General features: G+C 47.6%; 1 protein-coding gene across 1 annotated transcript in view; it reads right to left on the minus strand.

The window, feature by feature from the left end:
* The window catches only part of TRMT6 (tRNA methyltransferase 6 non-catalytic subunit), a 46,011-nt gene that overhangs the window by 14,823 nt on the left and 5,538 nt on the right, over positions 1-25,650 (minus strand). Inside the window, exons 2-6 of the mRNA XM_044289967.1 lie at positions 24,573-24,697; positions 21,600-21,709; positions 19,312-19,403; positions 14,001-14,084; positions 7,546-7,670 (exon numbers count right to left, since the gene is read on the minus strand). Coding sequence (XP_044145902.1) covers positions 7,546-7,670; positions 14,001-14,084; positions 19,312-19,403; positions 21,600-21,709; positions 24,573-24,697 — 536 coding nt within the window. The remainder of the gene's footprint in view (positions 1-7,545; positions 7,671-14,000; positions 14,085-19,311; positions 19,404-21,599; positions 21,710-24,572; positions 24,698-25,650) is intronic.

The following is a 25,650-nucleotide window of genomic DNA, read 5'->3' on the forward strand; positions in this document are numbered from 1 at the left end:
TCCGAACAGTATCCCCTCCTCCAGCTATTGTGGATATATTGGGGCATTTGTCGGCAGGGCGGTCCTCTGACCGGTCCAACTCTGGGGATCATGGGGCTCGTGCCCATCGTGGCCGCCCCACAAAACGGGCCAGAACTTACTCCCACAAAAGGGGTTCTGTGTCTCCTGTGTCTTCGACCTCTCCTCCTCCTGCTAGAGAGTCTCACTCAGACATGTCCTCAGTTGAAGAAGCATGTTCCGAGGAGAGAGGGTCAGATGAGGATGTTGTCTCACTGGAGCGTCAGTCGCCCAAACTATCCTCCATGGTGGACAATTTAATTACGGCAGTTATTAAGACGTTGCAGGTTGAGGATCCAGCTTTGTCATCTGCCAGCACGGGCGTTTTTTTGCATTTTTTGACGCTTCTTTGGGGCATAGAGTTTTGCAGACACCGGTTCTCTGATTGGCGGGGGGGGGGAGGGGGGGGGTTGAAGTTAAGCCCACCCTCAGGGACTGCTCTGGAATGTCCCATGGTCAAGGCCTGTGTCCCCCATTAAACGGAAGAGAAACATTTTACGGCGAGTACAAAAATCTAGTTTTTTGGTCACAAAAAAGCCAATGGATTTCACCCTCTCCATAGCAAAGCACATGCTCCAGATTTCAAATCCACAAAGCTGCACCTTTTCCACAGCATTTTTTTTTTACCGCAGCATATGGATGAGAATTCAGACATTCTCATCCACTTTGCTGGTACTGTACAATGCTGCGGACTTGCCGCACGACAAATCCACATTCAGTCACATGTGAACCCAGCTTAAAATACCATTTTTTTTTAAAATATAAAATGTGTTTTGAATGGAGTCGTTTATGACCACTGACCTGAAAATATGCCACAAACTAAAACCACGGTATGTACTACGTTGTATATCATCCTACAGACTTAAAAAGGAACATCTCATTGCAAAAAAACTAAAAACTAAAAGACAAAAAGGCCATAGACAATGTGGCATTTTCTAAAAAATTGGATTTTTTGTACTCACCGTAAAATCCTTTTCTCGTAGTAGGCATTGGGGGACACAGCACCATGGGTATATGTCCAACTACCACTAGGAGGCACTAGACACAAAAAGTGTTGGCTCCTCCCAGGTGGGCTATACACTCTCCACAGGCACGAGGCTATTCAGTTTGTACCAAAAGCAGTAGGAGAGAGAAGAAAAGCAAGGAACCAACAACTCCCGTACCGGGAAAGATCAAGAGACCAGCCCGGAGAAGCGGAAGAAAAAACATAGGGAGGGATCTGTGTCCCCCAATGCCTACTACGAGAAAAGGATTTTACGGTGAGTACAAAAATCCAATTTTCTCGTGCATGGCATTGGGGGACACAGCACCATGGGACGTCCCAAAGCAGTCCCTGAGGGAGGGAAAAGAAGAGACGCGCCACCGGTTGGGCATACAGGTGCAGGAGAACCATGTGACCCAACGGGAAAAAACACGAGATGGGCAAGAGGTTCCATAACAAGGAAGAAACCTCAGAAGAAGCAGGGAAGACTGCCAGCACCCCAGGACAAATGACTGGAAGAAAATCCCAAATGCAAGAAGGTGGCAAAAGGAAACAGAGCGCAGCCAAGGGCTGGAGAAAAAATTAGGACAGCACCGCGTGGTGAAACTACCCAACGCTCTACATTGTTCCAGACCCAAAAAACCTGTGGCCATCCCCTGAAAGGCCAGGGGAGAAAAGAAACAGGGAAGCACTGAAAACCAAACGAGTGGGGGAGCCATAGCAAGGCTCACATGTGAAGGGAGGGGACTCCCCTCACCGCAAGGCCAGGAAAGAAGCTAAGCGCCCCATGTAAAGGTGAAAACCCAAGGCTGCTAGAGGAAACCGCCAACCCTGGAGAAGGAGGGGGTTGTAGGTAAAAAACCAGGAAAAGAACGATAGCTCCTGCGTCCCCAAAAACAGGAGACGAGGCGCAAGCCTCCGAAAACAAGATATCACCGTGAAGCGTAAGACCAGAGGAAACACTGGGCATGTGAAGTATCATGGAAAAAAGAAGCCAGATACAGGCCAGGCAACCTCGGCAGGACACACTGGACTGAGAGACATGGGAGTAGAAGGAGAGCACTCCAAAAAACCTAAAGAGGAAAGGTCCTACAACAGGAGGAGGTCCCTCCCGAAGGAGACCATACGGTGGAACTGCAAACCGCAGCACTAAACCACTCAATACCAGGTACTTGACGTGGGAGGCTGGAAAAAGAGACACAAATCCCAAGAGGACCTCAAATGAACAGGGACAGGGACTCCAGAAAGGAGTACCCAGTATGGGCTCACAAGGAACCAGAAGCTGAACCACCAGAAGACAACGCAAGCCAGAATATCCAGGAAAGGCGAAAAGAAACCACCATAGGGGAAGGGGCATTGGCCATGGACAACTAGCCGTACCAAGAATATTGACCAGCAAACCTTAAACATTGTCCCAGAGAGGGCAAGTACAGCAGCTCGGGATGTACCACAAAACGACAGACATCCATATGCATAAGGAATGCAGAAGTCGCCATGAAAAAACCGGGGTAGCCTACATAGAAATGTAGAAACCAGCTGCGACCGGCATACAGAAAACTTCCAGGGGGGAGAAAGCACCAGACAGGTGCAGACGACGGCAAGGTCCAAGAGGACTGCCCCTCCGCCATGTAGCACAACTAAGCAGAAAATACAAGGGAATACCGAAAACACCTGGACCCAAAAGGAACTACGGGGCCCTGTCCGATACCAGAGCAATCAGCTGAAAATTCAGACAGGTGTGTGTGGCGCTCAGAGGTCCTGTCCTTGACCCATCAGGGAGGACGTCCAGCAATGATAAAAGCCGTGGACCCAGAAGGATTCCGTGTGGCGGACATCCAGCGATGACAGAAAACCGCAGCCGCGGCCGATGCCACCAGCTACGTGTCCAAACAAGGTAGAAGATCCAGTGGAGATCCTTGTACTTCACCAGGAATGGGCCGCTCAGCAATTAGGAAACAACGCGAGTACTCCCCTATAACATGGGGTAACGCGGAGCACAGCATACCGTAGTACCGTAAAGAGAAGGCAAGAGCAACTACAGCACGAAGGCCAACAACCACCTGGCCACGGAGTAGGGAGCGTGGTTGAATGAGGACCACCCGCCGGATCAGACAGATCAGTCATATACTGGAGCTACCAGAAGTAGCAGTAGACCGACAAGGTGGGGGTTGGGCTGGCCCACACCTGCCAGACATGGAAACCATGCACACGCTGAACGAAGGGGGCCTGGTGCAGACAGTGCCTTGAGAGGTAGAAGGAGACCAATGAGCGCGACAGTAAAGGAGTGGCAGATGTATGGAAGAACCAAATGGATGGAACCAACATCCGCAGCACAGATTAGAACCCGTGGGCAGAAAACACCCAGTGATACAGAAACTGTCTGAGCTACAGACCGCACCACAGGGCCCAGCGCTTGGGGTACTACAAACACACGCCTAAAATATGGGCAAAGTGGCTGCATGTTGCCAACTAAGGAGAGTGGAAACATAGCCACAGCATCTGGGAATGAGACAGCATACGGAGGGTACAGGTACACAACCTGTAAAGTAGAAATATGGCTGTGTTAGAGGAACTACATTTAAGATCGAAGCAATGTGGCCGCATGGTGCACCCTAGACCCAGAGAGGTGCAACAGCAACCGCGTTAACAATGGAACCCAGTAGGGCCGCACGGTACCACAAAGAACAAGACAGGTGCACACCACAATCAGGTAGGTGCAATGGCAACAGAAACAGGGCCGCATAGCACACCCTAGAAGCCAGACAGGTTGAACGGCTGCAGCATCGGAGACGGTTCAGGGACTCTACCCATGAAGGGAGTAAGATGGCCGTTTGGTGCACACTATGATGAGGTAGGTGCAATGGCCACGGCAATAGGAGGAGGCCTCAATATCTCGTCCTGTAAGGAGAGAAAATGCCACATGGAACACCATAAAGCCGGACAGGAGGAACGGCTACCGCATCCGGAGATGGCTCAGGTACTCCACCTGTTAAGGGATCAAGGCGGCAGGGAACAGACAGGTAACTGAACCGGACAGGGGCAATTCTACGGCAATTGAAAGTGGCCTCTATATTCCGCCCGTAGGGAGAAATGTTGCCGCATGGAACACAACAGAGCCCGCCAGAGGTATCGGCTACAGCACCGGTGATGGCGTAGGTACTCTACCTGTGAAGGAAGCAAATTGGCTGGGAACAGACAGGCGCAATTGCAGCGGCAATTAAAGGCAGCCTGTATATCTCGCCAGGAAGGGAGAAATAGTGTCGCATGGAACACCATAGCGCCAAGCCAGGGGAATCGGCTACAGCATCAGGAGATGGTGTAGGTACTCCACCTATGACAGGAGCAAAGTGGCTGGGAACAGACAGGTGCAATTGCAACGGCAATTGAAGCGGCCTGTATATCTCACCCGGAAGGGAGAAATAGTGCTGTATGGAACACCATAGAGCCAGCCAGGAGTAATGGCTCCTGTAGGTACACTACCTAAGAAAAGGGGCAAGGCGGCTGTACAATTGCTCTGAACTCACCAACCTACAGGAGGCGATAGCCGAGCTAACCGCTTGCCCAGAACAGGAACTCCCTGTAATGAGGTAGAGTGGCGAACACCAACACCAGGATGGGAACCCCACGGAAACACTCTCAAATGTGTAGAGGATAACCCCTGGTATAGGGGAACCAGGAAGGCTTGTCAGGGACAGCCTATGGCAGTGGTGCAGGAACCCCCCTGTTAAGGAGAAGGCGTACGTATCAGACACCGGGTAGGTGACTCAGTATGCTAAACACGGGGACGGCTGCCTTACCTGTGCGGTTGAATACCTGTGCGGTCAGGGGAGCACCATCCGAAAATCCACTAGAGGGGATACCAACCCTGTTTAGGTAGGAGAGGTTCCTCCGTGCACGTAGTCTTGACCTCCCAGAGGGCTTCTATATGGAGGAAGACCGCCTGATGCTCTGTTCCGAGGGAATCGGTGCAGAGGTGTCCCCAGAGGCAACGGATGGGGTGACAGGAAGGATTCGTCACCAGCCTCAGGCCTGTCCTGGGGGGGATCCGAGGATGCCGAGGAGGGGTGGGACCCCGTTGAGACCACCCGAGGGTGTACTGTGAGCTACCCCTCGCCGAACCCGGGTGCAGGTACCCCTAACTGAGCATGCCCCATCTGCAGGGAGGACCCTGGGAGGGCAGAGGTGGCCGCAATTTGGGTTGGTAGCGTTCCAGCGACACTGCCAGGGAGAGTCGGCCAAGGTTCCCATGGCATTGACACGGAGGGACCCATTCATGGGGAACCTACACAAAAAGATTGTTCAGGGAAAACAATGGGATCTGGGAAGAGGTACTGCACACCAGCAGGGACAGGATGACCACATGGCAGCCATTGTAGACAGCGGACGCACGTGAAAACACGTGGCGACCGAGGAGCTGTTGGGAGAAGAGATGCTCAAAAAGCAGCCAGCAGAGGCTGTCTATCCTGACCCGGACGCAGTGTTCCCCCAAAGAGGTGCAGCAGCAGCTGTTCCCCAAAAAAGAGGTGGTCAGTAGGGCTGCAGGGGACATGAAGCAATCGAGGGGTTAACCACCCCCTCCAACAGAAAAAATGTTAGCCCAGGAAAGGGTGAGGAGATAGCTCCTCCCGAGGGCCGGGCGGGGCTCAGAAAAGCCCGGGAAGCAAGGGGGAGGGGCCGGGAAGATTGCGGCCTAGCAGGCCCAAAAGCCGGGGCCTCGATTTATGAGGCGGCCGGGAATGGAGCAAGGGGGGCGGGGCGAACCGCGGCCGACAGAGGGCCCACCGAACCATAAAAATAGGTGAGTAGGGTAGGGGGGGAGAAGCGACACCTGGGGATAGGCAGATCAGGGCAAACAGAGCACCTGGGAGCCGGGGACAGGCCATAGAAGATGAGGCCTAGTCCTGGCAGAAGCCGGGGACTAAAGTAGCGGGGAAGCCAGGGAGAGACTGTGGCCAGGGAGGAGAGAAAAGACCAACCGAGGGGGAAAAGAAGGGAGGAAAAAAATGAATATAACCCCCCCAGGAGGGGGAGGGGGTTGGCTAGGAGGAACGAAGAGGCTCCCCAGGACCCCCAGCTAAGGTGGATCCCATCCCCCTGGCCACAGAAGGGAACCTAACCCTGGGGCAGGGACACAGGGACAGGGGAGTATACTCACCATCCGATATACTCACCATCCGATGTCTTCGGGCGCAGCACGGTCACCCCTTCGGCAGACTCAACACGGGAACCGTGGGAATGCCGGCAAGCCACTGCGGATGCAGTCCGTGGGGACTGGGTGACCGGCGATGGTACCGAAGTACGCGCCCGCAGGGGGGGGCAACTAAAGTGGAACACGATGGAGCCCCAGCCTGCAGCAGGTATAACGGTGGAAAAAAACCGACCTGCGGAAGAGAGAAAAAAAGAATAAAAATAAACAGCAGAACCTGCAAAAAAGCAGGACAGGTCTGCCTCCTACGGACACTAGACTAAAACTGAATAGCCTCGTGCCTGTGGAGAGGGTATAGCCCACCTGGGAGGAGCCAACACTTTTTGTGTCTAGTGCCTCCTAGTGGTAGTTGGACATATACCCATGGTGCTGTGTCCCCCAATGCCATGCACGAGAAAAATGCTGTGTGCAAAACTTTTACACACCCTGCAGTTTTGTAAAAAAAAAAAAAAAAAAACTTGGTCACAAATGTAATGCCTTTTTGGGGGGGGGGGGGGGGGGGGGTCAGTGGTGTTTTCTCAAAACACAGCATGATCTAGGTCTGGTGGAATTATTTTTTCCTATACGTTTGTCTATAGGACTTGAAAAACACAAGTATAAAATTATAGAAAACAGTGACATTTTAGGTGGTGGATGTCTAATTTTCCCCCAACACTCAGCTATAACAAACAATTTATTTATACTGTATTTTTTGCCCTATAAGACACTTTTTTCTCCCCAAATGTCAGTGTGTCTTGGTGAATACTAATGAGCTCCTCCATTATGCATTAGTACAAGAGGACCAGGGAGCAGTGAATGCAGCGCTCCCCATGCGGGCTCTGTACTGACTGGTCTTCTCCTGCAGGGCTGCACACAGCGTGACGACGTCGGCTCCCTGCGTGACCTCACGCAACGTTGGATCACAGCACAGCGCGGCAGGAAGACCAGGGAGAGCACTGAATCTCAGGCAGAAGCATTTGCAGTAGGAGAGGTACGTTGATTTTTGTCTGCTCTGAGGTCTGATTAACATGTGGGTCTGATCTGAGGTCTGAATAGGGGGTTCTGATTCACATTGGGGGTCTGACTGGGGGGTCATATTTACATTGTGGGGGGCCTGATTCACATTGGGGGGTTTCATCTGAGGTCTGATTGGGGCTCTTATTAACACTGAGGGTCTGAGCTGAGGTCCGATTAATATTGGGGGTTTGATTGGGGCTCTAAACTGAAGTCTAATAAAAATATTTTTTCTTCCCTACTAAAACCTAGTTGCATCTCAGGGGCACGCGAGTCTTATCTAGCTAAATAATCAGAATAATCTTACCTCCCATGCGCTCCATTACCGATCCCAGAACTAAACCAGCACATGTTTCCATGACTATCACTTTACTGCCGGCATGGATATTTCCTAATGTGAGCATCTGGGCCAATGTGTCATATCGGAGCTGACTGAAATAGCAAAAGAAACATGAAATATGTACAAGGAAAGCAAAGTACTATATTAAAGAGGTTTCCTATGTTCACAATAAGGATAGGTCATCAATATCAGAACGGTAGCGCTCCGACTCTCAACATCAATATTGTGAACCTGGAAAACGCCTTCACTATTGCTTGACAATTCTAACAATTAAAAAATATTTTTGTAAAGAAAAGACTTAGTAAGAATATGTCACGTCACAAAGGGATAGAATTTTAATACATATTAAAAAAACAATAGGCCATAACATTAAAATGTGAATAACCTTGATTATCTTGTGACAGTGGCACTTGGCAAGGGGTGGGATATGAAGCAGCAAATAAAAAGAACGTTCTTGAAGTTGATACATTGGAAGCAGGAAAATGGGCAAGAGTAAGGATGTGAGCGCCTTTGACAAGACCCATGTTGCAACGTGGAGATGACTGGGACAAAACATCTCCAAAACGGCAGATCTCATGAGTGGTTCCTTGTATGCAGTTATTTCCTACCAAAAGTGGCCTACAGAGAACCGGTGACAAGGTCACAGACATCCAAGGCTCACTGATGTGCTTCTGGTCCATGAAAGATAAAACTCACACCTTACAGGTCTTTAAAAGGGGTTGTCCGAGTTTTTTTTTGTTCTTTCTATGTTCCTAACTAAGCAAATGTAACAGCTTCCCAATTCACTCACTTTATCTCCGGTGCCTGGTTTCTCAGATTTCACTGAGGGTCACATGACCTGTGATGTCAACTTCTCTCCCTGCTCTGATAAAGGTCGTTAACAAGCCTGTAAACGAGAAGTCACTGTGCTGGCCACGCCCCCTTCACTGCTGTCTACTCTCTGCTAGGATTCTTAACCCCTTCAGCTGCACATACTGGCTAGCCTCAGCAGTGACAATACTGGGCACAGAATCTGACAGACTAGAGAGAGCACTGCACAAGAAGGTAGGGGGAAGATCCTGTGTGTATTAGCAGTGTCATTATACAGCTGGGACTTGTAGTTCTACACTTACAAGTGGCTGTTGATTCTCCCAGCACTCAGGGCAGCTCTTGTATCCACTCCCTTAGCAGTGTCATTGTACAGCTTGGACTTGTAGTCCTACACATACAACATGCTGCAGAGTCTCCCAGCAGGCAGACATGTCACTCAGCGCAGCACTTGTATCCACTCCCTTAGCAGTGTCATTGTACAGCTTGGACTTGTAGTCCTACACATACAACATGCTGCAGAGTCCCCCAGCAGGCAGACATGTCACTCAGCGCAGCACTTGTATCTACTCCCTTAGCAGAGCAGGGGGAGGGGCAGAGTGTTTTTATTGCATGTAAACAAAGGGGCAGAAAAGAACCAGGGAAATGAGGAAATATATATATATATATATATATATATATATATATACATAAAAAGATTCAGGCAGCACTCCCTTTAGTGCAGAAATAAATGTAGGTGCCCGCGGTGGTCCCTCGATATGGGACAAATTCAGTAGAGAAGGAAAGTCCGCAGCACTCCTTTAAGTAAAAAAGTGAATTTTATTAATAAAATTCACTTTTTTACTTAAAGGAGTGCTGCGGACTTTCCTTCTCTATATATATATATATATATATATTTATTTATTTTGCATAAAACTTGCTTAGCTTAGTTATATATTGCTGCCCATCAGATTTTCAGTGCTATATTATTTTTTTTCATAACTCGGACAACCCCTTTAAGGAATTGTTTCTGCCAGTTAAAGCAACAGTGACTTATTATTTTCTGATTTTAGATTTTTTTGGACACGATTTTAGATTTTTCCTGTATGAATATGGGGGCGGCCATCTTGCCTTGTTCTTTCCTTTAGCCTCCACAATGGCACCACCTGGAGGAGGTTACCCCACCTTCTCAGGGACAGGAAACAACTATGAGATCAGCCAATAAAAGGCCCCCTCCCTCTTACCTTCTCCAGTTGTTAACCTAGGACTCAGAAGTAACTGTCACTATTTAATAAGGTTCAACAAATATTAAAAAAAACATAACTTGATCCAGTAACATGAACAACAGAAATATATATTTTTTCATATAAAGATCATTGGGTGGGAATTCCTTGTGCCGTTCTGGAGGCTAAAGGAAAGTCCAATTACCGGTAAGAGTAATTATCTTTTCCTCATGCCTCCACAACGGCACCACCTGGAGGAATAACAAAGTAATAATTTTAGGGGGGACAACCGCAGACGAAACCTTCCTACCGAAGGATAAGTCCCTACTGGCCAAGACATCTAACTTACAGTGCTTAAAGAAAGTACAGGGGCTTCATCAGGTGGCAGCCCGACAAATTTCCTCAAGAGAAGCATAGGCTCCTTCAGCAAAAGAAGATTCCAATGCTCTGGTGGAATGAGCCTTCAGATTAGCAGGAGGAGAATTCCCCCCTTTTTGTAACAAACAACAATACAAAACTTAATCCACCGAGCAATGGACTCCTTGCTGGCTGCTTTCCCCCGATTTAGTCCAAGATATTGAATCAACAGTTGGTTTGACTTTCTCAGGTTCTTCGTAGCTTCCAGGTACTGAAGCACACATCTCCTGACGTCTAGGTTGTGGAACAACTTCTCTTTTTCCGAACCCGCCTGGGAACAAAAATAAGAGAGATAGATTTCCTGTTGAGGGAGGAACTCTGGGGCATGTCTCAAAACAATTCTATCTTCAAAAATTGGTAGGTAAGGAGGCATGATAGAAAAAGTCTGGATCTCCCCTTATCCTTCTAGCCGATGCAATGGCCAATAGGAAAACAGTTTTTAGTGTCAACATTCTCAAGGGTATATCACTGATAGGTTCAAAACCTGTAAGGACCAGATTCAGATATTGAGACCACTTCACCGATAGAATGGTGGAAGTCATGAGACCTAGCACTGTCATTATTTCCCTGATTGAGGATATTTTCCGCCGTTGAAACTTCTGAATTTTCTGGATTAAGACTTCTTGTTTCTGTTCTGGAAGAAAAGACTACATCTGTCGGGAGTCTAATAGTACTCCTATAAATATTCTTTCTTGTGCGGGAAGAAGGAAAGACTTCTCCGCGTTTATTATTCAGTCTAGATCTGAAAGAGTGTCTGATACTGTCTGAAGATGTGCCCGTAGGTGACTCTCTGATGTCGTTGCAATTAGTAAGTCATCCAGGTAAGGTATCAGTAAGATTCCTGCCAGATAAAAGAAATTTATCACCTCCGCCATAATCTTCATAAAGATTCTTGGTGCCGAACATAGGCCGAACCTAAAATTAGAAGTGATGTAAACCACACTGCCATCCTCAAATATTTCTGATAACCTGTGTGAATTGGTATGTGGTAATAGGCATCTGAGAGGTCTATTGTGATCATTAAGCACTCTTTCGATAGAAGATAGGCTACAGACTTTACAGATTCCATCTTGAATCTCTTGTATATAATGTATCTGTTAAGATTTATTATTGCCCTGAAGGAACCGTTTGGTTTCCTCACTAGGAATATTGAGAAGTAAAACCCCTTTCTTGTTCCTCCAATGGGACTCGTATTATCGCCCTTTTCTGTAACAGCAGGGCGATTTGTTGGTCCATCACTCCTCGATCTTCTCCCTTTAGTTCTGAATTTTCCAGATATTTGTCTGGAGGGATCTGCAGAAATTCCTAACGGCAACCTTCCCTGATGGTCGATAGCACCCAAGGAGAGGTATGAATTCTTTCCCAGGTTGAATGAAAGTGCTTCAGCCTCCCCCCCCCCCCACCAACCAGACTTCTGGCGTCATTGGGAGGAAGGATGTGCGGTTTTGTCAGTGTTAAACAAGAAGCCTTTATTTTTCCCTTGAGACTGCCAGGAAGGGTCAAATCTAGTATGTCTTAGGGGGCAAAAGGAGAGTCTTTGGTGGAAGAATTGTGACTCTGTAGGAAATCCCTTTTTCTGTCAGAGGCTTTTTCTAGGAGGTCATCTAATGCAGTGCCAAAAACCCGGCCGCCTTCACATGGTAGGGAACATAAAATCTATTTTTAGACGCAGTGTCTCCTGACCATGACCTCAACCAAACTGTTCTGCGGGAGGCATTGGATAGAGCTGCCGTTTTTGCCGATAGCTTTACAATATCAGCAGAGGCTTCGGCTAGGAAGTTATAGGCCTGTTTAAGCATGGGAATAGAGGCTAGAATATCCTCCCTGGGAGTGCCTAACTCGAGGTTCTCTTCTAGCTGCTGTGTAGGTGGCCGATATTCCTGGTCTTAACATGGCCATAGATCACTCCCAGGTCTTTTTAAGACGGGACTCACATTTTTTATCCATAGGGTCTTTAAGCAGCCCTAGAGCTTCAAATGGTAAAGAGGACTTTTTGGAAATCCTCGCTACCTTAGGTCTGTCCCAAGATGCAGAATCCTCCTCAGCAAACAGATATTTCCTTCTAAAGAATTTGGATGCTGATTGTCCCTTCTCAGGATCCCTCCACTCATTAAGTATAGGAGTCTTAATGTTATTGTGAACAGGAAAAACACGTTGTTTTCTGTCCACAAGCCACACAAACATTTGGTCTTGGACCGACATAGGTTCTCTGGGTTCTTCCAAATTTATCGTAGCCCTGATAGTTTTTTTAAGAGAGATTCGGTCTCCTCAATTAAACAGAGCGGATGACCTGGAGCATTTTCTGAGACAGTAGAGCATGCATCAGAAGAAATTTCCCCTTCGTCAAAGTCAGAAGCCTGTTCCTCCAGAATAGGGGTATTTGGAGTGGAGGCTCTGGGAGGGATGGCCAAAAGTTTAGCATCAACCGCCGCTCCGACTTCTTCTTTGATCATTGTTCTTAAGCTTTCTACCAGTGAAGGAGTTTCTTCAGAGACTACCCCATTAGTACACTTTGGGCACAGCGATTTTTTTGCAAGAGGCAGAGAGACCCTTTTTACATTCTTTTGGGACGGTTCCCCTTTAATGCTTTCTCTCCCCTAAGAGACACAAGCATAGCGGAGACTTTTTTGCTTAGTAAAAAATAATTCAATAGAGAACCGTCACCCAAGAGGAAGAATCACTCATGTGCACAGAAGCGAGGACTTAAGTGATATATATAAAACAATATTATCCTCAAGGGAGGAGGCTTACCGGATTTGCGGGTGGCATCACTTTCCCCCTGCAGAGACATGCTGACAGTAGGAATCACTCTGTGTCCACCATAGGAAGGAGAACATGTGGGAACCAGTTTTCTCCTCTTTAACTTCACTTCCTGATTTGCGCCATGGCGTCAGCGCGCTTCCCGACGACATCAGCGTCATTACGCCGGCATTCGCGTCATGACGTCACCATGATGAGCCTGCGCATACGGGAGCGTTCCGTGGCCAAAAGAAAGGCCCCCTAAATAGTGCCTCAACGGTTCCTATGCCAGGAACGCAAAAAAGATGCCCAGGGTTGCCGACACACGCCGGACTTACACTGAGAGGAGGGAGGAGCGATCGATCCTGCTTGCTCTGTGATCCCTCCTCCTGCAGTGGCCCTCCGAACTAAGCGGGTTAACAAACCAAAGGCCCTGCGCTCCATGCTGATCCACGATCCTGCCTTTAGAGGGACAGGAAACAATTGGAGAAGGTAAGAGGGAGGGGACCTTTTATTGGCTGATCTCACAATTGTTTCCTGTCCCTGAGAAGGCAGGGTATCCATCTCCAGGTGGTGCCGTTGTGGAGGCGTGGGGAAAAATTGCTTTTTGGCAGCCCCATGGGCCATAGACACAATAGTCTGGACCTCATTGACTTCTATGGGAGGGTTTTCTAGGCATGCTCTGTGACCTGTGCAGAGGTCAGTGTACAAGGAAAGAAGAGATAAGCTTTGACAATCACCTATTGTGAATGGTGGATCCTGTCTTATCTATACACAGATGTGATATCATTACAGGCAGCATTAGAATGGCAGATAAGCAGATAACGGAAATAAAGTCATCAGTGCAGACCAAGAAGTCACACTTATTATTAGGATTAGTGGCCAGTGTGAAAACTGCAGGATTTTTTTTGTAACTATAGATATTGAAATGGAAAATTAAAAATAATAATCAAAAATGCTTTAAAAATGTGATTTAAACAATAGATCATTTTCTGATGACATAGTACTTTAAAGGATCTTCTGCTAACATCTTGTCCCCAGATAAGACAGGACACCATCAAAGGTCTTGTGGAGTCTATGCCTCTACAGTACAGCTGTTTTGGTGGCACGATGGAGACTTACACAATTTTAGCAATGTGATTTTAATGTTATGGCTGATCAGTGCATATTAATCGAATACTAGTAAATGGAGATAGAGTGAGCAATCAATAAAAACATCTGTTTTTAAGAAATAACAGTATAAAAAAGGCCCCTTACCAGATTTTTCCAGGTTCCCTTGCATAGTACATTATGGCAAGAATACGGGTGGAAGGCTTTAAAATTGTAATACTAGCTTCATACCTGCGTAATAAAAGTTATCACTGTTGAAAGCAGTAGATGTTACTGAAAATGTACACCATAAAATAAACATACAAGCATGGTAATATTGTGCGCTGCCATGGGTTTTGATGGCATTGGGGTTTTCACAGACGAAAGACATTTACCTAAAGAAGACCTGTCGCCTCTTCTCACATGCCCCATTTACCACTTGCATCCCCCTTGTAATAATTCTGAAGCATCTGTTCTTATGGCTCTATGGTGTGCCATTCCTTTATTATTCCAACTAGAAGTTATAAATGAATTACTAGCAGTTTGCACTGAAGGCCCAGATGGGTGTTACCATTTGAGAGTGCGTCCTTGCACAGTCAACATTACCCAATGAGTGCAGCCAACTCCCCCCATGTAAATGTGCTGCCGAGCAACCAGCAAACAAGCGAAATGCTCATTTTTTGAGGATCCATCATTTATGCGCCACATAACGTATGTTGGCAGCACATTGTCCAGGGTATAACGGGATGTGCTGTCGGCAAACAATGAATCTGTCTGGGGATGAAGGAATTTAGCAGCTTCATCAACACAAAGGACGACTGCTGCTGAACAGGTGGGCAATGATCGAGAATGAACAGTTTGTTCCCAATCATTGCCCTATGTCTTGGTCCATGCAAATGGGCCCTTAGGATTCCTTTACACCAGCAGAGCATGGGGCCAATTAACGACAGCGATTGGTTCGGAAAATGCTTGTTCCTGATAATTGGCCCATGTAAAAGTGCAGACAGTCACTCGACAAATGCTGCACCCAAATTGCCCTGTGTATATGCAAAATGAATGGGGGGGGGGGGGGGGGGGGATGAACAATCATAATAACGATCATTGATTCCTCTTCCACTTTGATTTGGGCCACATGAAAGGCACTATAAAGGAGTGTCAATCCATTTGTATATGACTGACTGGTGTATAGCATTGGCCTGCAGAGTAGGACCCGTACATATAGTCTATGCTCATCACTACGGAGGTAAGCGCGTATAGATTCTCATAAATGTAAGGTAGTGCAAGATGCGATAAGGAGGAATTCATACGTCCTATACATTTACATCCTACTTGTGAACCCTGAGATTACCAGCCTCAGCCTGCTGGTCAGTCTAGTTCAGTGACCACTAGACCTTGAGGGCGTGCCCCCTGTAAGAGATGACTTGTTCCTCTCTAATCTTAATATTTTCATAGGACACAAACCTTTCCTTTTGTCCAATTTGTCTAAAATATGACAAATCCCAACAGCAACAAACTGGCTGCAGATAAACGAGAGAAAGGGAAGAACCCAGACTCTCAGTGACCGGCATCAAGGTGAGCGTGTTAGTCAGCGCGCATGTTGCGCATTACATCATATCATCCTCCCCTTGACAGGCCCTGATGGGATAAGTGGTGGTTGCGTCACCAATGGCAGAGTGATGTACCTGCAATAGGATTTGTTAGTGCCACAATTTTGCACTTCCCCTATTGGATCATTTAGATGTTAATTTCAATCATCAGGTCATTTATATCTCGTTTGCTGCCTTCCCCCTCAATGCTGCCCAAGCCAGCGCCAGTCCCTCTGGTGAAACATGTCTCGGGGGCAGATAGTTGGTTTTTAGTTGTCTTTGTTCGGTCCTATGTTATCATTCATTTCAAGTGTAACCAGTTTATGGTGTTACAAGCGCTCACAAGTAGTGTACGGTGTTGCAATGTTATCGGAGAGATACAACATGTCAATGAATAGCTGAGGCAACACTGGTGGACAGTGTTCAGGTAGTTTGATAGGGAAGGTGCACATCCCGCTAAGCTACAAGTGTCACATCATAGTACCATTCTATACATATGGACTGGACAACGCGGGTGTTAACCTTTTGTGGGTGCTCACGTAGCATATTTAAGTGGGATTATTAAAAGTTATGTTTTATAAGCACTTTTATCTGGGTCAAGTTTGGGCATTCAGCCACATTTAAGCAAACCCATACCCAGATAGGGTCCATGTATTATTTCCCTGAAGGTAGAAAATAGACACTGTAAACCTGTCACCATAATGGATAACAGGCTGGTGGTGGTTTGGGGAAGGGGGAGGCTAACCCCTCAGGACAGATTATAGACTATTGAGAATCCACAACGAGCATGCTTGGTCACATCCCCTCGGTTTGCCACCACGATGACAGTCGTTACACTATGTAATGGCGCAGCTGTTACAAAGCTTTCTAAGCCACTACTCCTTGAGTCCATGATTAATAATATATGTGTCTAATACCCAGGAGATCCGTGTGGCGCAGGAGGGAGTCCGAGGTCAGCGCTCTGTTAACCAGGCTGATGATAGTGAAGCTGATGCAGCACATGGGAGGGGGCGAGAAATAATCTCCAGGGGCTGCGAGGAGATGAACACGTATATCTTTCCTTTGGCTGGTGGAGCGGTGATCAATAGTAAAACGGCTCCAAATCTTACTGTGCAGTAGAACACCAGCCAGCAGGAGTGAGAGCGGAGCCGGTCTTGTTGAAAAAAAGAACGGAAGAATCGATAGGTTAAAATGATGTCCGATTGCAGCATGGACCAAATACTGAAGACATTCTATGGCTGGTGCGCTCAGGCGTCCGCCAAACTGCTGTGCAGCTAACGGTTAACAGTCCGGACCTCCCTATTACCTGCAGGTAATATCCGTACATAGGGGATCAACATGGAAATGAGAAAACATGCCACCCACTTGAATACAAATCTTCCCCGAGGCAGATTGCAGGCAAAGCCCACTGATATTGAAGTGATTTGTCCGTACAATTATGGGTTTTTGGCAGCGTAAAGGGGTTCTCTCACTTCAGTAAGTGGCATTTATCATGTAGTAGGAGTTAATACAAGGCACTTACTAATGTATTGTGGTTGTCCATATTGCTTCCTTTGCTGGCTGGATTCATTTTTCTATCACATTATACACTGCTCGTTTCCCTGGTTATGACCACCCTGCAATCCATCAGTGGTGGTCGTGTTTGTACACGATAGGAATAAGTGTCACCCTCTCTGGTGGCCAGGACCGTGGGAGCTCACATAGGCTAGTGCTTTTTCCTATTTTGTGCAAGCACGACCACCACTGATGGATTGCAGGGTGGTCTGTAACCATGGAAACGAGCCGTGTATAATGTGATGGAAAAATAATTCCAGCCAGCAAAGGAGGCAATATGGACAATCACAATACATTAGTAAGTGCCTTGTGTTAACTTTTCTCTACATGATAAATGCCACTTACTGAAGTGAGACAACATCTTTAAAGGCATTAACAAGATTAGAAAAAACGGTCTGCTTTCTTCTAGAAACAGTGCCACGCCTGCCCACAGGTTGTAGGCGGTATTACAGCTGAGAACTATTGAAGTGAAAGGGGCTCAGGTGCAATATCACTCGAAACCTAAGTGAGGCACTGCTTTCGGAAGAAAGTAGCCATGTGTTTCTTAAAGGGGTTTTCCAATCCCTATAATGACCACCAGAATGTCAGGGCCCCTCCTCTAGAGCATACTTACCTGCTTCCCAGCACTTGCGTCGCTCCGGATCCCTGCACAGCCGCCACTGCACCTCCCCAAAACATCCGGTGACAAAGGGAGCAGCCAATAGCAGGTCGTGACAGGGACGAGCCTCCCTAGCATCGGAGGTAACGCTAGGGAGGCTGTCACAGCGGCGGCCGAGCAGGGATCTGGAGGTATGTGGGTGGCGGGGAACAGGTAAGTATGCTCTAGGAGTGACAGTATTCTCTGTGTGCAGTCACTGATCAGACCGCCCACATGACTCCTAAGCTGAGAAGGAGAACTTTCTATGTATACATTTGTTGGATCTTTTCCCATAAATCCATACACCAATCTGCTCAGCTCCTCCTGCTCTATAACATGCGGCCTGCAGATTGCACTGCATTTTCATGGCGACAGGTTCCCTTTACAAAAAAAAATCATGTATTTTACTAGGAAAGCTACTCAGCTGAAAATGAATTTTCAGAGCATCTCCTATCAGTGAAAAACGGTCCCAATACGGACGCAACGCGGATGACATCGATTTCATGGGCATGTTTTGTCTGCATCACGGATCAAAGTAGTGCATGCCTCCGTGATTTTGTTCACTGACCCGTAGTCCGTAAAAAACAAATACTGGGTTTGAACCGACACAATGAAATCAATGGGTACTAGAGATCGACCAATTATCGGTTTCACTGATATCATCGGCCGATATTCTGGATTTTCAAAGTTATCGGTATCAGCATCTAACCTTGCCGTTATCAAATCTCGACCATGGATCGCGCTGACAGCTGTTCCCTCAGCAGCACAGGGGAGAAGGAAGCAGTGTCTCCGCCCCCCCCCCCCCCCCGTGCCGCTGCCACCAATGAGGAGAGAGGAGGGGAGGGGCTGTGGCCACTTCGCCACCAATGATGTTAACTCACTCACTCATTCAAAATCAGCAGGAGGCGGGAGCTGGCTGCAGAATTATATAGCCCCACCCGACCTCTAAGACAAGTAGCTGCAATCTGCAGCAGTTAACCCCTGCTGCACCTGAGGTGTTAACTGCCACGGATCGCAGCTACCGCTCATAGAGGTCGGGTGCGGCTATATAATTCTGCAGCCAGCACCTGCCTTCTGTAGTTGAATGAATGGGCAAGTTAATATTCATTGGTGGCGCAGTGCACCCCCCCACCCAAGCCCGCCAGTATTAGTCATTGGTGGCAGTGGCCACAGGGTCCCCTCTCCCCTCCCCCACATTGGTGGCAGTGGCAGCTTCTGATTGTAGCCCCAGGATTACACTGCTGGGAATCCAATCGGTTACCATGGCAACATCTCTGATGCTGTGTGCACTATGCACAGGGCAGCAGGGAGAGTGTGAAGTCCTATTCACCCTAATAGAGCTCTATCAGGGTGAATAGGACAAGGGATCTAGCCCCTAAAAGGTTTTAAAAAAAAAAAAAAAAAAAAAAAAAAAAATATTAGTTATAAATGAAAAAGATAAAAAAAAAAAAAAAAAAGCTGAACGTTAACAATAAACGTGTTCATTTTCAGCAGATTTCTGTAGGAATAAAAAAAAAAATGAAAATGCACAGAATATCGGTATAAATTATCGGCATCGGCTCAAAAAAAAATCTATATCGGTCGATCCCTAATGGGTATGTGTGCTGTCCGCATTTTTCGGTGAAAAACGGAAATGCGAACGGGGCCTAAGCCGGCTTCCATTCTCATCATGGATACAAGCTGGTGGACACATAAAACTTACTTTTTCTTCTTTTTGTTTCTATACTTTTCTTGTGCGAATTCAGTCTTGTCACGAAAAGTTGCACTGTTCTCTATCAGCTGCTGGACAATTTCCTGCGGGAAAAATGCTTAGAATTAACGGCTGTATAAGAATCGCCGCTACAAAACATATGTAAAAACAGTCCAGAAAGCACCTGAGCATCCGACACCTGCAATAAAACAAAAACCTCAGGTCCGCTGTTCTAGTCCAACAGGGCCGCCCCTCGGGGGGTCTGGGTGGGAGAGGAAGCACTGCTAATATTTATGGCGCCATCAGAGCAGTGCGGTATGAACTGCAGCTCTGGGAGGAATCACGCTTCCACAATGTACGTTCCCTGAGGCCTGACATTTTTTATTAAAAAGCATTATTTCTTCAGGAACGTTTGCTGACACCAACACAGATTCACTGCCAAGTAATTATGTTCGGATTCAGACAATATCAGTGACAGTACACAATGCAAGACGCCGTGCCGTGGAGGAGCACCTCATTTATGTCAGCGGGTGACTGCTGGGAGTCATCGAGTCCATTAACCTTCTGTCTATACAACGATCGGGATGCTTCATGCCTGGAGGTTTACACAAAACCAAAAGTTTACTCAAAGAATAGGTGAAGTATAGCCCAAACCATTGGCTTATCCAGTGGCGTAGCAAGGCGGGGCAGCTGGGGCACGTGCCCCGGGCGCAAAGGCTGGGGGGGCGCATCCACTGGGCTGTTTATTTCCGTCCGCTCCCTGCTTCATTGCTCCGCTGATCTCCATGGCGGCTCTAGGCGCTCCTATGCAGGCCGCACATAGCGCTGCTGGCTGTGTGGGGGATCGATGAAAGCCGGGAATGAGTCCCCTGCACAGCCATCAGCGCGATGGGTGTGAGCGAGGAACGCAGGATGTGCCGATCGTCAGGGAAACAGATAAGTATTTGTGTTTTTTTGTGGAGCTGGAGGAGGCCAAAGGGGGACACAAGGAGGAAAGCGGATCCCTTGCTCTGGGTTCTGGAAAGCCTAGCCACACCTCTGGCTTAGCTACATAAAAACAAGTAACAAACCCATAGATACAACTCTGTATACGCTAACAATAATATAAAAAATAAATAAATAAAGATATATAATTGAGTGCGCGTGTGAAACTCTTCATGCTGTTGCCATAACTTGCAATGTTGGGGATCCAAGATGGATATCGCAAATCGGTCGGGTTTTGCCAACTCAATGGAAATAACAGTATAGCATGCAGTGGATTTCTCATGGGATAGGGAACAAAACTAAAAATATATATAAAATAGCGCAAAAAGTAACTTGTCCTAAAGAGCAACTGAAAATACGGTGTCCTGATAAGGGTTCATCCCATGATTAATGTAACAAATGAAAATCTGGTATCATACAGTACATGACAATCACTTTCTAGCAAAGCTAGGGCCAGCCCTGCACCTCACATGGATCCAGAGATCTCCACATCGACTGCTACAATTATTCCACTAGATTTATTTCAAGATCACAGATTAGGGGGAGCGCACTTACACAGAGGGCGTGTCCTGTCTGCTGCAGCTAGTGGCAGCTGAAGGATGACACTGAGCATGTGCGTCCATCTCATTGAGCAGGACAGAGAATTTAGAAAAAGAACAAACGGCAGGTGGCGCTATACAGACAGATTTCAGTGAATAACTCAGCGGCTATACAACATTTTTATTTACATAAAACCACAAAAGTATTCAAATCCAGTTGCTGACTTTTTGCATTTTTTTTCCCGTCAAACCCTTTAAGGCAGGATATTAGCATGGCAGGTCTTCTGGCCATTTCTACCAAGAGGGAAGAATTACAGCCGTTGTGGGCCCACTCTATGCAATAGCCTCGCGCTCCCTTGCCTCCTTCAGCCACCATGACAGCCGCTTAAATGACTGTACAAAGCGCCAACCATCAATTATTGGTGGACATGACATGAAAATGTTCAGGTAAAGTATACAGAGGTGTTGGGGCCTGTTCACAGGGATGTAAACTGCATTAGAAAGACAGATTTGTCAGAACTGTAGCTGAGGACTATTTGCTGAACAGACGGCACAGGCACAAGCATGCCACCGGGAACTGGCGGCACATACACATACTACCCGAGCATGGCTGGGCCCCTATTGGGTTCATTTACTGTACGCTACACAATTCCTATAATGATATACCTTTATCTTTCACATAGCACAAGTAAAGGGAAGCGAGCTCCGGCTGCACGTTCTGCAGAATGGATGAGGCCGCTATTGGCGGAGGTGACAATGTGGAAGCGTTTTACTGACCTGGCCTTTGATGCCCTTTTCCTTCAGAGCCTCGATGTCGTCCCGCGTCAGCTTTTGGGATTTGCCATCGTCAACTATATTACGGTTGTCGGCACCTGCTTCCTTAGGCTCTAAAGGGAAATAGCAATTTAATTTTTAAAGTAGAAAAACGAGAAGCGCATGTATAATGTATGTATATTTCAGCTTCTAGCAGCAGGTACCTATTCACTGAGAAGGGCTTGACATCCTATGGAAGTACGGGGGGTAGAGAGAAGACAAATCTATCATAGAGCTTGCACAGGTTTGTAGAAATAGTCAGCTGCTTCCTGCCGACCTGACATGTTTTGGCTGATGGTGACTGGGCTTACAATGAGTTAAAAGAACATATCCGCATCCACAGATTAAGTGACTAATCGGCAGGGGTCTGACTGCTGGGACCCCCGCCAATCACAAGAAGGGGGGCCTGTGCGCCCCGTTTGAATGGAGAGGTAGACACACATGCATGCCCGCTGCTCCATTCAACTGTATGGGACTGTGGGAGACAACCAAGAGCTTGTACTCCACTGTCTCTGCCAGCCCCACAAACTGGGGAACATGGGCCCCAGTTTCCATTATCGTCAGCAGTCAGACTCCCCCCCACCCCCCCCTCCTTGATCAGACATAGGATAGGGGATGAGTTGTCTTAATGGGACAACCCCTTCAAATGGTGTATTCTCAACACAGACATGCAGCATCCAGCCTGGGTTTAAAGGCCCGGAATGAGAAAAACAGCTAACGGCGCTGCTCACTGGTAAACTAAGCCAGTGTGATAAGCTTGTGTGTTAGTGCGCCAGGAATGACTTCAACGCCTGCTACATCTGTGGGGGCCGACATGTAGGGTGGGAATACCCGTTTAACAACCTTGTGTCATACTACAGAAAGGACAGGCTCCTTTCTCACCTCCCTTCTAGCCATGCATTCTGATGGCAACTATATATATCTATATTAGACTAGTTTCACATCTACGGCACCAGTTCCAGCAGAGAACAGCCGGCCAGAGTTCTCCGGATCCGAGCCGAGCCGGCCAGAGTTCTCCGGATCCGAGCCGAGCCGGCCAGAGTTCTCCGGATCCGAGCCGAGCCGGCCAGAGTTCTCCGGATCCGAGCCGAGCCGGCCAGAGTTCTCCGGATCCGAGCCGAGCAGGCCAGAGTTCTCCGGATCCGAGCCGAGCAGGCCAGAGTTCTCCGGATCCGAGCCGAGCAGGCCAGAGTTCTCCGGATCCGATCCGAGCAGGCCAGAGTTCTCCGGATCCGAGCCGAGCCGGCCAGAGTTCTCCGGATCCGAGCCGAGCAGGCCAGAGTTCTCCGGATCCGAGCCGAGCAGGCCAGAGTTCTCCGGATCCGAGCCGAGCAGGCCAGAGTTCTCCGGATCCGAGCCGAGCCGGCCAGAGTTCTCCGGATCCGAGCCGAGCCGGCCAGAGTTCTCCGGATCCGAGCCGAGCCGGCCAGAGTTCTCCGGATCCGAGCCGGCCAGAGTTCTCCGGATCCGAGCCGAGCCGGCCAGAGTTCTCCGGATCCGAGCCGAGCAGGCCAGAGTTCTCCGGATCCGATCCGAGCAGGCCAGAGTTCTCCGGATCCGATCCGAGCAGCCAGAGTTCTCCGGATCCGATCCGAGCAGGCCAGAGTTCTCCGGATCCGAGCCGAGCAGGCCAGAGTTCTCCGGATCCGAGCCGAGCAGGCCAGAGTTCTCCGGATCCGAGCCGAGCAGGCCAGAGTTCTCCGGATCCGAGCCGAGCAGGCCAGAGTTCTCCAGATCCGAGCCGAGCAGGCCAGAGTTCTCCAGATCCGACCCGGCCGGATGCTACTGTTATGCCAGTTGGCCCCATTAACCCATAACTGGTCCGGAGGAGATCTGGCCGCAATCCGGCAAAAAAGGCAGAGAATTGGTTAGACAGAAACCGCTGCACACAGTAGTATTTGCCCGACGATTCCGGCCATCCTATGCCAGAACAGCCTGCTGGGAGGCTGCAGCAGAGATTAGAGATATGAAAGTAGCCTTAGACAGTCATGTTGTTTTAGGAGTGATTAACCCCCTATATTAAGAACGACATCGGACTACACAGAGGTTACTTAAGTAAAGTAGTGAAGAAACAGATAAGTGTCAGTCACCTCCAGAGTTACACAACAGCATACACCAGGAGGCACAGTTGTGTTGCGACATGGCCGCCCTGCGGTTAGGCACCGCACTGCCATTTGGGCTGCAGTGGGCCTTGAATTAAACCAAGATGGCATTGTTTAGTCGGTTTGTATTGTTAATGGCTGTGTGGTACTAAAGGAGCCACCTGGCCATTAACAATGCACACCGACTAAACAATGCAGCATTCATTAGTTTAATTGAGGCCAGCAGGGGGCGGTACGGCCGCATCACAGGCACGACTGCGCCACCTGCTTGTACCTTTAGGGCTCATTCAGACAACCTTATGAATGGTGTGTTACGTATAGTCGGGCGGCACTGCGTGAAGGTATGGGTGCGCGGTTAGGCTATCCTGCTGCTCACATTGTTTTGATAAAGGCACTTGCATGTGCCGAAACGCGCGTCACCTCTTCTATGAGTGGCGAATAAACCTGATATAATTGCAGTACAAAGGAGTGCCGGTTCCTTCCTTCAACCTTATGAATGCATCCGCATCCGTTCCGCAATTTTGCAGAACAGGTGCGGACCCATTCATTTCGATGGGGACACAAAAGATGGTGTGCAGTCCGCATCCGTAGTTCCGTTCTGCCCCACAAAAAATATAGAGCATGTCCTATTCTTGTCCGCAATTGCAGACAATAGGCATTTTCTATGATAGTGCCGGACATGTGCGGTTTGCAAATTTGTGGACCGCAAAAACACTACGGTCGTCTGGATGAGTCCTTAGAGAGGAGAAAACCAACTTAGCTTATCCATGTTTCAGAATGATATGTCTAAGGAGTCTGTCCGAAAAAACTATTCACACTGAAGATCAAGACATACCTGCTGAAGCTACCACATTACTCTTGGTCTGAAGATTTCCGCCTCCGGTTATCTCAAACACCGTGCCGTAATGTTTACCAATGGCGTTATCCAAGTATATCCATTGCTTTTCAAATATTACTTTTCTGTTAAAAAAAAAAATATACAAAAAAAAATAATAATAATCATCATACAGGTAAATTTCCTCAATTTGAGGATAGAGAACAAATATAATCTTCCCTTTCCAAGAACAAGACGCTAGATATCAGAAACAATGAGGGATGTCTCATGTCAACCTGGAGGACCCTTTACTGGATGCTTACAGGGGGCCTCCGAAATGTCTCATTTGCTGCACAATCTTCAATTATAAGGTCTATAAGACGCACCCCAGGTTAGACATTTCCTACTTCCATGGGGTTCAGCCTTCTAACCGTCACATTAAAACTAGAAAAACCCTCTCAGAAATGTTACTTTTTTATTGTAGATTTTAATGTGTGTCTGCAGTAAATCTTGTTGGTGCCCAACTCAGGGGACACTATTGCATGTTTAACCCCTTAATAATATGTTCTAGCAGTCATAACTTAAAATCTTTTCTTCTAAAGTCTTTTTTTATTTTGCGGGATTAGTTGTAGGTTTTATATAAAACAACTTTGGGGTATGTATGGTGTAGTAAATAACTTAACTGATTTTAGGGAGAAAGATAAAAAAAACTGTCATTTTAACATTATTTTGTGGAATTTATTTATGGTGTTCACCGTGTGGTAAAAATAATGATAATAATCCACATTTCTATATGTTTTTACTATTTTTCCTTTGCTCCTGCATCTGTCAGCTCTGCAACTGCTCCCTCTCCTCCTCTAGACTGAAGGGGGGGCATCTGCTTTAGGGTCCATTCATACGTCCGTAGTGTATTGCGAATTTGCAATACACCCGGCCGTCACCCCCATAGAACTGCCTTATTCTTGTCCGCTGTTGGGAGCGAGCGCTACGTACAGTGTTACAATGTATTGGCTCCGATGAGACGAAGTTATTACTTCGCATAGTCTCACGAGTAGCGTTGAGCGAACTTGTGTTTTAAGTTCGGCGTCTAAAGTTCGGG

This window comes from Bufo gargarizans, chromosome 4 (assembly GCF_014858855.1).
Source record: "Bufo gargarizans isolate SCDJY-AF-19 chromosome 4, ASM1485885v1, whole genome shotgun sequence".
In the NCBI taxonomy this organism is placed as follows: domain Eukaryota; kingdom Metazoa; phylum Chordata; class Amphibia; order Anura; family Bufonidae; genus Bufo; species Bufo gargarizans.